Genomic DNA, 12026 nt, shown 5'->3' with positions numbered 1-12026 from the left:
ACAAATGTAGTATATAAGGTTGATGAAGCAATTCATTCACCGATCTATAGTAAAACCAAGATTTCTTCAGTAATAAAAAGTAGGTACTAATGTATAATTCTCACCATGACTCAATTCATCTGTTAAAATAGAACCTAACCTGTATTATATACCCGCGATCTGAACTTTGGTATCAACTGATTTAAAAAGAATACTTGATCATTTCTGATGATCTAAAGTCTAAAAATAAAGTTCTCTGAGCCAGCATCACATAGAAGAAGCTTCCATAGATCATGTGAAACTAGAATGTGGTCAATGTATCTTTTGATTTTGTCCTTTAAGTACGTTCACTGAGACAATTGAAGTTTCTCATCGCTTAAACGAAGTAATCAGCTCATCACATATGATAAATCTGGCTAGAATCTGGCTCTAGATCTTACCTGAAAGAGCCTTAGATTCAAAGTTAAACACTCGATATCGTATATATCATGTCACTTTTTTTCAATAAGACCTTTAATTTGAATGGCATGTGCGTACGTCAAGATTTATGAAAATTTCAAAGTCATGAAGCGATTGGTTCAGAGATCCAATAAAAAATCTGTTTCACCTATGATAATGGGGAATTGAAGCAGTGAGCATCTTCATGAACTTTCATTCGCACAACATATTCCTGTTTTTGCTGACCTTTTGATATTAGAACAGATCTTCAACGTCGTCTATATTAAAAATCTTTAAAACAATAGGAAATCCCAGGAAATTCGGAAATTCCCAGCCAACGAGATTTCATTTAAAATGCGCTTTTGTAAGAAAAGCGGTAGGGGCACCAAATGCTCACTAAATAAATAAAAAAAAAAAACTAATATAAACAATCATCACTTTTGAAGCTTCAAACTTGTTCATATTTACTTTGAACGCTTCAATAACTGGCTGATTGGGAACTCGTAATTGGCTCTTGGTGTTCCATAGGATGTTTATTTTGGTGATTTAGTCTGGTTATAGAGAATTTTTCAGATACATATACCTTACAGTTACAATGATAATAGAGGAAGGCCAAAGGAATGCTTATGTTGATTTGATCAAAAGACATGGTAGTACACATTTTGCAAACGTACCAATTGGTCATTTCTTATTCTTTTTAACAATAATTAATGTCATTGGTATTTATTCATTTCAAAAATTTTATTTGCATAAATGGTCAAGGTCTGGTAGATCAACAACAAGTAGAGCATTAGTTTCAACACCTGAATGGTGGAAATTGATAATATGGAATATAATCATAATTGGATTGAGTTTTTACAAATTTAAATTATCACTACTGAGTGTTTTCATTAAAAGATTAGGACGATTTGCTTATTTATTGTTACCATTGGATATTTTCTTTGCATTTAAACCAAATCCATTACCAAATATTTATTATCTTGAATATGTTTTCCTACATAAATGGTTATCAAGAGTGATTGTTTTATTATCAGTGGTTCATGGGATAATGTTTACAGTGAAATGGGCTGTTGAACATGAATTTTTCAAGTTTTTCAGATTGTTAAATTTCTTGGGAGTTATCGCAGTTATTGGTTGGTTAATGATTACTATAATTTCATTAAAACCAATAAGGCATAGATTTTACAAGGCATTTTTCACAACACATTTGATATTGGCATGGATATCCCCATTTTTATTACAATTTCATGCAAGACCAGGTGTTACTTTTTATTCTTTCATTATCGTTATTTTATTTATTGCACAGGTTATTACTAAAATTTGGAAATCAAAAGATGAAAAATTAGATATTGAAACATCAAAAGGTTCTGATTTAATTATTATAAAATTCCCAAATAGTTTCGGTGATTATTTACCAAGTTCACATATAAGAATCTCTGAATTTCAAAAAATCAATCCATTAACTTATTTATTACCTACACATCCATTCACTATAGCGTCATCACCAACAGACTCTACTATAAAATTGATTGTTAAAAAGACAAATTTCGAAATCAAACCAAGATTTGATTATTCGATATCTGGTCCTTTCCCATCATTACATTCAAATTTTTTCAAAACTGCAGAAAATGTCGTTCTTGTAGCTGGTGGATCTGGGATTTCATATGCATTAGGTATTTATCAAAATTTACAAATCAATAATTTCACCCGTGTCCATTTAATTTGGGTTTTAAGAAATAAAGCAGATTTATGGATCTTGAATCATTTTAATGTCAAGAAGATTGATATTTTCATAACTTCAGATATATCCAAAACTGATGCGGATAATGAAGAAGGTGACAATTTACTGCAACTTAATGATGATGACGTTGATATTGATACTGATACTGATTTTGATATTGAACTTGAAGATTTTGGAAATGATCCATTTGCTGATTTTAATAGTATTGGTCGCAGTCAACGTCGAGATCAACTTCAAAAAACAATTAAATATGGTAGACCAAATTTGAGAAATTATACAAATTATATTGATCAGTATGTTAAAGCCAATAATTGGGTTATAAGTTGTGGTACCAAAAGCTTGAATAATGATTGTTCAAAATGGGCAAAGTTTTTGGAAGTTAAACACCACAGTGAAGTTTATGAATTATGAAGGTATCTGTGATAATTTTGTTGTTTTCGTTCTAGGTCCAGAAAATGTTTTACCTATCAAATCTTATAATTTAGGTAGTGATTGATGCGTAAAGTCTATAAATTTTGGATCGAAACATTCATGTTCTTTAGATTCATAAATGAAACTAGATTCAACTGAATGTTTTGGGACAAATTAATAATTGTTGATGTTTTGGTTAATAAAGATAGATGTTTAGTAATACAAAATATACTATAGCCAGCTTTTAATGATCGTATTACAATTTAGAACTCTAATTGTTATACATGGAAGCTTTTAGAATGCTGTGTGGAAAGCTATGATTAATATACTTCAATATATAAATACATACCATCTCTCATGATATCAACGTCATAGGTTTCAAAGTTAGGTCTAAATAGTTATAGATCTCATAAATGTCCCGATATATATGATAGTTAACATTCCTGTTTTGATCTAAAAGTTTTTTTGTGAGCTCAAGTATAAAATTAATGCCGGATAAAGCAGAAAGTTTTTCCGCTTCAGCATCAACATGAATATGGTCTTCTTTATATAGCTTATCGGATATATGTGCAGGATTTCAAGTACTCATAATAGAAGCTGTTAATTAGCTGAAATATCCGTTCGTTTCAGATTAGTTACGTCTTAATAATATATATGAAATTAAATATCCAAATATCATGATCTATAAACTATATAGATAAATTCTCGTTAGGTAGTTTGTTTTAGGGCCATATAATAGGATATATAACCGATCTCACCCTATATTATATAGTACACTGTACGACCAACATCTTTAAGACATTTACACGTATATATATGTCTCATGCGAGGTTTCTTTCTTTTACAAGAGCTAGAGGGTTCGCTAAATATCATCAGTCGAAAATTGTGTACCTGACATTTAAGAGGTTGTGAATTTAGAGGCCCGGCCATACAACTTTTTTTTGAGTACGTCTCTGGATCCGTAATACGTATAATTTAAAGAATATCCAGCTGCTTTTTGCAAATTATAGGAGGTGCTAGATCTAGCAGACAAGTTCGATGTGTTAATATGCAAAACTAAATGATGAATCATGGTTTGATATCGTCTCCCTATCATATAGTATTGAAGCCTCATGGGCCATAGGCCATGATGTGTCCATATATGTAAAAGAAAAGGGATCTTCTGCGACAAAGAATTAGTTTACCCTTTTAGGCTTGGGCCGTCTTTTTGTTGTTTATTGATGATGAGATAAGAATGTCTAGTACCTAGTACTACACTGTTTAAGAATTGTCACATTCAACCAGAAAGTAGAGACCGCTATATAGCGCACATTATAACCGTCATCAGAACTTAACGTACTCATCACCACTAGTTAGACGCTATACATTTCACGGCCTGCGACACAAACGATTCAACTTACAATATACAACCAATGAAAATAGAAAGGTCAAATTAGAACAAGATCTGGTTCGTGTATTATCCCTTTCATTGATCCATGTCATATATATATATAGCTGGTGTCCTTGTCAAGCGAGTAATACGAGCTGATGATGCTGATCAGAGAACGCATGTAAGTCAGATCTGACATGGAACTCGGAAGAACAATCTCGGTTTCATCATGCACTACTAATTTGGAGAAATTGAATCAAATCATATATTATTTTGGACATTCAGATCAAAGTTAATATGGACTGATAATTTCTCAACATGTTGGTACTAGGTATATTGTAAACTTGGACAGACGATGCCTATAGACCGGCTGGTGTTGAGTCTCATATATATAGTAAGTACTAAGTTGCATATATACGCGTACGTCGTTGTCAGTGTCGATATCGCAGCACCCATTGATTGTTCAATAGATCAGGCGTTATACTAGCTAGCATCTAGCTCTAGACCTTGTCAGCCGATAGATTGAGCATGCAGTACATTTCGAGATACGATGTATTAAAAATAAGCACAGAGCTTTTAAATTAAGTAGAAAATTGAAATGGTTTCAATTAATTAAAAGAACAATAACCAAGGTGTATTAAAATGGTTCACACACTCAAAAATTTCGCGAAAATAGCAAAAAACAAAATAGCGCCTCCTGGTTTCGATCCAGGGACATCAGGGTTATGAGCCCTGCGCGCTTCCACTGCGCCAAGGCGCTCTATTTTGTGACTTATTAGTCTTCTGAGAAGCCAAAGCATCCTTTACATACCGCGGTAAGGGCACATTCTGCCAGAAAAATAGAGCAACGGCTCGTGTCAATAATGTTTTGAATCATGGCTGTATGCACTGTTTTCATGTTTAACGTTCATCAATTTTAACAATTTTTTTATTGGAATGGTCAATTGAGTGCATCAAATCAACAAGAAAAGCTTTCATTAGGGTGCTTCAACTCATATAACTAGACCGCTACTTAATTGATAAAAGATCTAGACTCAATCACGTTTCAATTAAATCATTGCTAAGTTTTTATTTATTATAAATCTCTAATTTCATTTGAGCTTATTAGGGATATTATATCAATTAATCAAGCTATCATTTCAAGAATATCTATCAGGGATATATCAATTACTTCAATATGCCATTTGTTCATCCTGCTAGTGAGCCTGAAGGGCATAATTTCAAGAAATTCTTCAATAAACTGAGTGGCCAACCTTCAAGTTACGCACAAAAGGCTGACTATATTTTTGGTAAGACCCTTGGTGCAGGATCATTTGGTATTGTTAGACAAGCAAGAAGAATATCAACAAAGGAAGAAGTTGCTATCAAGATTGTCTTGAAAAAAGCTTTAAAGGGGAATGAAAAAGTGTTTTATGATGAATTAGCATTATTACAAAAATGTAAACATCCAAATATTGTTGGTTTTAGAGATTGGTTTGAAAGTAAAGATAAATTTTATATTGTTACACAATTAGCTACTGGTGGTGAATTATTTGATAGAATTGTGAAGCAAGGTAAATTCACAGAAGAAGATGGTGTCGATGTTGTTGTTCAAATCTTACAAGCCGTTGAATATTTACATGATGAATTAAATATTGTGCATAGAGATTTGAAACCAGAAAATTTACTTTATATTTCAGATGATCCACAATCTCAATTAGTTCTTGCTGATTTTGGTATTGCAAAAGAATTATTAACTCCAAATGAAGTTTTAACTAGTGCTGCTGGTAGTTTTGGTTATTGTGCACCAGAAGTATTGACTGGTACAGGACATGGTAAACCTTGTGATATATGGTCACTTGGTGTTATCGCTTTCACATTGTTAGGTGGGTATTCACCATTTAGATCTGAAAATGTTAATGATTTTTTACAAGAAGTTCAAAATGATCCAGTTGTAATTTTCCATAAACAATATTGGAAAACTTTATCAGAATATTCAAAGAATTTTATTAAACGTTGTTTAATAGTTGATCCAAATTCAAGACCAAGTGCAAAAGAATTGTTATCAGATCCTTGGATAACAACCAATTCAGAATCTTATGATAAGGAAGATTTAGCTCCACAAATTAGAAAATTCAATGCTAAAAAGAAATTCAGACAAGCTGTTGAAATTGTCAAGTTGAATAATAGAATTAAAAAATTAAGAGAATTAGAAGATTTCAGTGAAGGTGAAGCCGATGAAGATTCCGACTTGGAATGGTGTAAAAGAGAAAGCGATGGATCAAGTCCATTTGATTTATCAAGTTTAGTTAATTCTATCAAATCAAGTTCTACTGCAACTTCTGGATCAAGTGCTAAATCAGAGGAAAGATCTGAGCTAAACGCTAGTTTATTTCATCAAGTTGTAAGAGCCGCTACAAATAATAAAGAGAAAGTATTGAATTATGATAAAGAATTAGCTGCTAAAAATGAAACTGATGGACCAGGACCTCAATAGGTTATGTTGTTGGTTCCCAAATTTGTAGGGATTTTTGAGAAATGTAATGTATTTAATTAATATAAATGTGACGTTTTATTTTTTGGGATAAGAGAAGGCTGGTATTGATGTAAAACATAATTTTTGGAAATTTCATTAAAACAAACCTTCATTTGAAGATGTAAAAAAATTAACACCTAAAGGTTGAAGATCGTAATAATTTGCCCACGAAGATACACCATAATGATCTTTATGATCTGTACCCCAATTTTCTCTTTGTCTTAATTTGTGTTTTGGAAACCAACCATGAGGTTGTCTAAATAAGATGAAAACATATTGATGAACACCTGTATCTTTTAATGGTCTTGGACCAACAAATCTTAATAAGTCACCTGCATGTTTTAAATTAACTTTAAATCTGAATGTACTTTTACCACTTTCCAATTGAACTGATTCAAAATCATCTTTATCAAATGGAATGTTTACCCAAATTGCATGACTTGTTTCATAACCTTCTTTATCAATACCATCTAAAACCAATGTATATAGTTCATTGACAAAATTCTTGGATAATGGGAAGAATGATAAATATTCAATTTCTGTTGGTGGCTCTAAAGTGTCTAAGGGTGATATATAATTTCCATAAGTAACAACTTCTGAATGTTGTTCATTAAACTCAATATTTAATTCACCTGGCGGTTTCCAATGATATAAATAATCATAAAGCACTTTACTATGTTCCAACTCCTTTTTGATTCCAATGGATCTAAATTTAAAATCTGGTTCAATACGATATAAGTTTAATGGAATTTCTGGACCGGCACAATTGATCACAATGATAATTTGTATGATGAGTACGAACAAGCATGAAATCACAGTCATATTGAACAAAGAGTGTAGTCTTTACCAATCAATCATGGAATCATCTGAGAAATGAGTTGAAAGATATGGATTCCTAAAATCTTTGGTTTATATATATGTCCTGTTTTTTTTTTTTTCCTAATAATTAGCCGCCATCAATCCAAACTAGCTCATAAGAATTCTTATTCAATGTCAAGAATCAAGTTTAAAATTATATTGAGATATCACGGACCAAAATGGGAGCTTTGAATCAAATATTAGACGTCTTCTTGATCACATAATCTATTTATTTGTACTATTAATTAGGATCTCTTATAATCAAGCTCTTACTGATTCATTAACGAACATCAGCTCTATTTGATTCTAAATCTATATCGATTAACGTCAAGTGTGTTTATGAATCAGCAGGAACTGGTAGGAGCAGCAATACTTATATAGTGCGCCTACCATGAATGATATTATAAACTACAAGCAATTTTTCAACTTCAAAAAGTGGCTCCACTAGCTCAGTCGGTAGAGCGTCAGTCTCATAATCTGAAGGTCGACAGTTCGAACCTGCCGTGGAGCACTTAATTTTTTTTTACTCATATCCGGGTTTTTGACTCTTTTTTGACCCTGTGCAAGTCCAAACAGAGCTAATGAGAAAGAGGAAAGATATTACAAAGCTCTGGTAATCACCTAAATAAATTAAAGAGCTCATTCAATGTTCTTTTATAAGATTCAAACTAAAATTTTGTTGTTTGTACGAGTGTTTTAAGTTTCAAGCGCTTTTTTATTTTTGACCGCGAAAATCTAATAGCGTGGGCACTGGGTACTAAATTGTCGATTATATCATGGAGCTATATATATGATTAGGATTACCAACGCATAAATCGATTAGAATATTGCAGACTTAATGTTTCATTCAAATAGTAGCTCAATCAAGCAGTTCAAAGAGGAGACGTACTGATGTTGAGACAGAATGTTTATTGCTATTGACCAGCTCCTTGATTAGCCGCTGTATTGACGCTTTTGTGTCATAGACAAAAATAATAATGTACACAAAAACCATGGAAAGTAATAATATAGTTGTAAAATGGGCATTTGAAGCAAAAGAACAGATGAAAATTTTATTTATAAGATTGCAACTCAACTCAACATTCATATCATTAAATCCAAACAAGAAGCATAATATTCAAAACTTCAGAGATGTTAATCAAATCAATTTTACCAATTTTTGCAATCTTGTTGTTTGTTGGTGCAACTCCTCCAGCTTGTTTTCTTTCCTGTGTTCAAGTTATAGCACGGTGGTGTGAAAGAGCCCATGCTGATTTCCGGTGTGTTTGTGAGAATAGTCCTTCTTTAGTTGGTTGTTTAGTTGATATTTGTCCATATGGTAATTTCTTTAGTGCAAGAGATCATTTTTGGGGTACTTGTTTAGAAAGATTAAGTGCTGATTCGGATAATGAAATTTCAAGTGGTGAATCAACTCATGATGCTAGATCCAATGCTGACTATAATAAACCAAAGAAACCAGCCATTGATGATATTCCATCTTACGACGATGAAAGTGAAGAAAACGAAACAGAAGAGGATGAAGAATATTATGATGATGAAGAAGAAGAAGAAGACGATGAAGAAACATATGACGACGAAGAAGATGATGATTATTATTATGATGACTACGACGACGAAGAAGGTGATGATGATGATGATGACGAAAATGTGAAAGATGGGGACCAAGATGACGAAGACAAAAAATATTATCCTATTGAAGAAGATGAAAAGGAAGAAAAGGACGACAAGGAAGACAAGGACTGGCACTTAACCCCTGGAAATCCTTTTGAACCAAGAACTGCTGATTCTAATTCTGCTACCTTCATGGCCCAAGTCAAAGAACCTCGAGATCGGCCCATTACCACAAATAAACATTAATGAACAATACAAAGATTATGGCCCAGGTGATTATTATGAATTGATTTACCGCAACTCACCAGGACTTCAAGACTCAAATTACATCCAACGTACCTCGAATTATGGAGAAGAGAATATTTATAGTGAAGTTAATTATCCATCAGAAGATTACAAACAACGTGAACCAGAAGAAGAAAAGTTACAACAAAATAATAAATATAATACCGAGGATTATCTGGGCTCTAAAGCTGATGAAGATTTAAGTGAGAAATCTCTGGATATTGAAAAAGGACCTTCAAATTTTGAGAAAATACGTCCAAATCATGGTTCGTTATACGCTGATTATGATATAGAGTCGAATTATAATGATGGAAAAAGTGAATATGAATCGCAATCCGGGGAGGAAAAGGAGAGATATAATCAACATGAGACTCAACCAATAGAAGAAGAAGAATACGGTGATTATGGAGAAGGTGACGGTAATTACTACAACGACAATGATGATGATAATGATGATGACGAAGAAGAAGAAAATGATGATCTTAGTGAAAATGATGATGAGTTTGAAGAAGAAGAAGAAGAAGAAGAAGAAGAAGGCGCTTATGATAGTGAAGAATTCGAGGAGGAAGAAAACAAATTTGAAGAGGAAGGTTATGAATATCCTGATACATCAGGCTTATATCAAGATTACCAAAATCAAGATCATCAATCAAATCACGTCAATGACAAAAAGTCATATGAAAGCAATGAGCAAGATCCCACATCAAATGACTTTGAAGCAAACTCCAACAGCGAAGGGGATAATATATCTACAGATAATGTTGATATTACGTATTTAGAAAAGGAAAATCCGGAAGTTGAAGAAGATGTTGCCAAATTTGCAGATGTTGAATTAAGAGAAAAATCTGAAGCACTGATTAAACAAAGACAAAAGAGTATAGATTCCAAATTTTTGAAAGGTTTAACTGATACCCCAATAAATACACTTAAAAATTTCAACACCAAACAAGAGCAGCATAGTCCATATACATTCACTGGAAACAGACTTTCACACCACAAGCCTTTTAGATCGTTCAAAGAATATTTAGAACAAAATGAAAAGAACGTCAAAGTTGTTAGTTCAAGTACATCCCATGAAGATGGCGTTTCTGATGATGGAAGTTCAGGAGATGAGTCTGAGATTTTTGATCAAAGGATTTCAAAAAATGCACCACCAAGTAGACCAGGTAGATATAACAATGAAGGTACCATAGAAGAAGATATTGTCAAAGGCATTCCAAAGAAGATAAAATCTCAAGTGCTAAGGTTACCGCACAATGCTAAAGCAGTGGCTAGCAAGATCAAAAATAAAATTATATGAATGGTTATTGAACCAACAAAGTTTCAGCTTTATAGAGCTTTACTATAGATATCCCAATTTTATTTAGTATGAATTTGTAGAAATTATCAGCTATACTGGTGTTGCCCATGACGAAAATTTGTAGATTATTGGGGGAGAGAAATTCGCGAGAAATTTGTGAAAATTTGAAACCCACCATAATTCATAACCTGGTTAAGTTCGCTTGATTATAGAAAAACCGTTAGCTTACATACGTTTGATAGGTAAACAATTAGGCGTATAAAAGAAGTTGTTAAGAGTTACAAGATGGATTCCCAATCTGCTGCTGTAATCACTGCTGCTATAAAAGAACAAGAGACTTCTCAAAATAATAATAATACTCCGAATGAAGAAAATAAGCAAAACACAGAATCAAAACAAGAATCATCACACCAACAAGATCAAGATGTATCAACTCAAGAAAATATTCATAATGAGTTGGTTACCGAAGAACAACGCCGTGCGCTTCAAAGATTAGCTCAACAACAACAAGCTCATCAAGATGTTACCGCCATCCATATTGATCCTCAAGTTCATAGTCATAATGTTGATGTAACTGATGAACAACAACAACAACAACAACATCAACAACAACAGTTTCAAGTGATTCAACAACAACTGAATGAAGGGCTGAAGACTAAGGATAACAAAGTTCTTCCTAGAAAATCAACACAAAGACCATTTGCTGTTGACCCAGAGCTTAATGTTGCTGTGGGTATTGTTCAAGATATTGTTGGTCCAAGAGTTCACCGTGAACAACAACCAGAACAACAGCAATTCACACCAACATCAAACGGATCAAACCAATGTACAAGATGTAAAAAAGAATTTGCTGTTGAGCTAGATGGGAAATCATATAAATTATGTCCACACTGTCGTGATTTACAAAGACAAAGATCAAGAAGATGGCAACAAAGAATAAAACAAAAAGATGGTGCTTGTAAAAGATGTGGTATTGAAATCCCCCCAGATCAGTCAGAATATGTTCTATGTCCTCCATGTCGTCTGAATTTGAGAACTAGAAAAGCCAGTAGATATGAAAATGGTAAATGTGTTCATTGTTCAGGTATAAATGATTCAACTGAATTTAAAGTTTGTACAAGATGCAGAACTAATGATAAATTGAGAAGAAAAACTCTTGAAGAGCGTGGTTGTTGTAACCGTTGTGCCAATGCTTTAACTTCAAAGGATGAGAATCATAAGGTTTGTTTGAATTGCAGATCAAGAAAGAGAAGTTCGACTAAGAATAATCAATCCAATGTTACATCAAATCAACAACCACAACTAAATGAACAACAAATTCATCAACTCCAACAACAGTCACAAGCCACACAACAACCTCAACAAGCTGTGAGCTCAGCAGATGCTAATATTAATTATCAACAACAGTTTGCTCAACACGCTCAACAGTTAGAAGCTAATCTGTTTGCCCAATAAGTCTTTACTTGTATCTAGCTGATATAGTATGTTTTAAAGACCTTTTAATGTATGTTTGTATTAT

The 12026-nt window shown here is 32.9% G+C and overlaps 5 protein-coding genes across 5 annotated transcripts; 4 read left to right on the top strand and 1 right to left on the bottom strand.

Annotated features, from left to right (window-relative positions):
• Positions 1-1012: 1012 nt before the first annotated feature.
• Positions 1013-2569, top strand: BN7_5935 (ferric reductase family protein; the record flags this gene model as incomplete). Its single annotated transcript, XM_011273501.1, has 1 exon — positions 1013-2569. The coding sequence occupies one exon, from the start codon at positions 1013-1015 to the stop codon at positions 2567-2569; it is 1557 nt and encodes a 518-aa protein (XP_011271803.1).
• A 2546-nt stretch (positions 2570-5115) lies between these two features.
• CMK2 (calmodulin-dependent protein kinase CMK2) lies at positions 5116-6414 on the top strand (the record flags this gene model as incomplete). Its single annotated transcript, XM_011273500.1, has 1 exon — positions 5116-6414. The coding sequence occupies one exon, from the start codon at positions 5116-5118 to the stop codon at positions 6412-6414; it is 1299 nt and encodes a 432-aa protein (XP_011271802.1).
• Positions 6415-6549: 135 nt separating this feature from the next.
• BN7_5933 (mitochondrial 54S ribosomal protein mL38) lies at positions 6550-7275 on the bottom strand (the record flags this gene model as incomplete). The annotated part of the gene is made up of 1 exon (XM_011273499.1): positions 6550-7275. The coding sequence occupies one exon, from the start codon at positions 7273-7275 to the stop codon at positions 6550-6552; it is 726 nt and encodes a 241-aa protein (XP_011271801.1).
• A 1167-nt stretch (positions 7276-8442) lies between these two features.
• On the top strand, positions 8443-10507 carry MDN14 (Midasin; the record flags this gene model as incomplete). Its single annotated transcript, XM_011273498.1, has 2 exons — positions 8443-9123; positions 9281-10507. The coding sequence occupies 2 exons, from the start codon at positions 8443-8445 to the stop codon at positions 10505-10507; spliced, it is 1908 nt and encodes a 635-aa protein (XP_011271800.1).
• Positions 10508-10792: 285 nt separating this feature from the next.
• BN7_5931 (Microtubule-associated protein) lies at positions 10793-11962 on the top strand (the record flags this gene model as incomplete). The annotated part of the gene is made up of 1 exon (XM_011273497.1): positions 10793-11962. The coding sequence occupies one exon, from the start codon at positions 10793-10795 to the stop codon at positions 11960-11962; it is 1170 nt and encodes a 389-aa protein (XP_011271799.1).
• Between the last annotated feature and the right edge of the window lie 64 nt (positions 11963-12026).

This window comes from Wickerhamomyces ciferrii, contig 00241 (genome assembly GCF_000313485.1).
Source record: "Wickerhamomyces ciferrii WGS project CAIF00000000 data, strain NRRL Y-1031 F-60-10, contig 00241, whole genome shotgun sequence".
Lineage (NCBI taxonomy): Eukaryota > Fungi > Ascomycota > Saccharomycetes > Phaffomycetales > Wickerhamomycetaceae > Hansenula > Hansenula ciferrii.
This window is presented reverse-complemented; position numbering and strand designations above follow the sequence as displayed.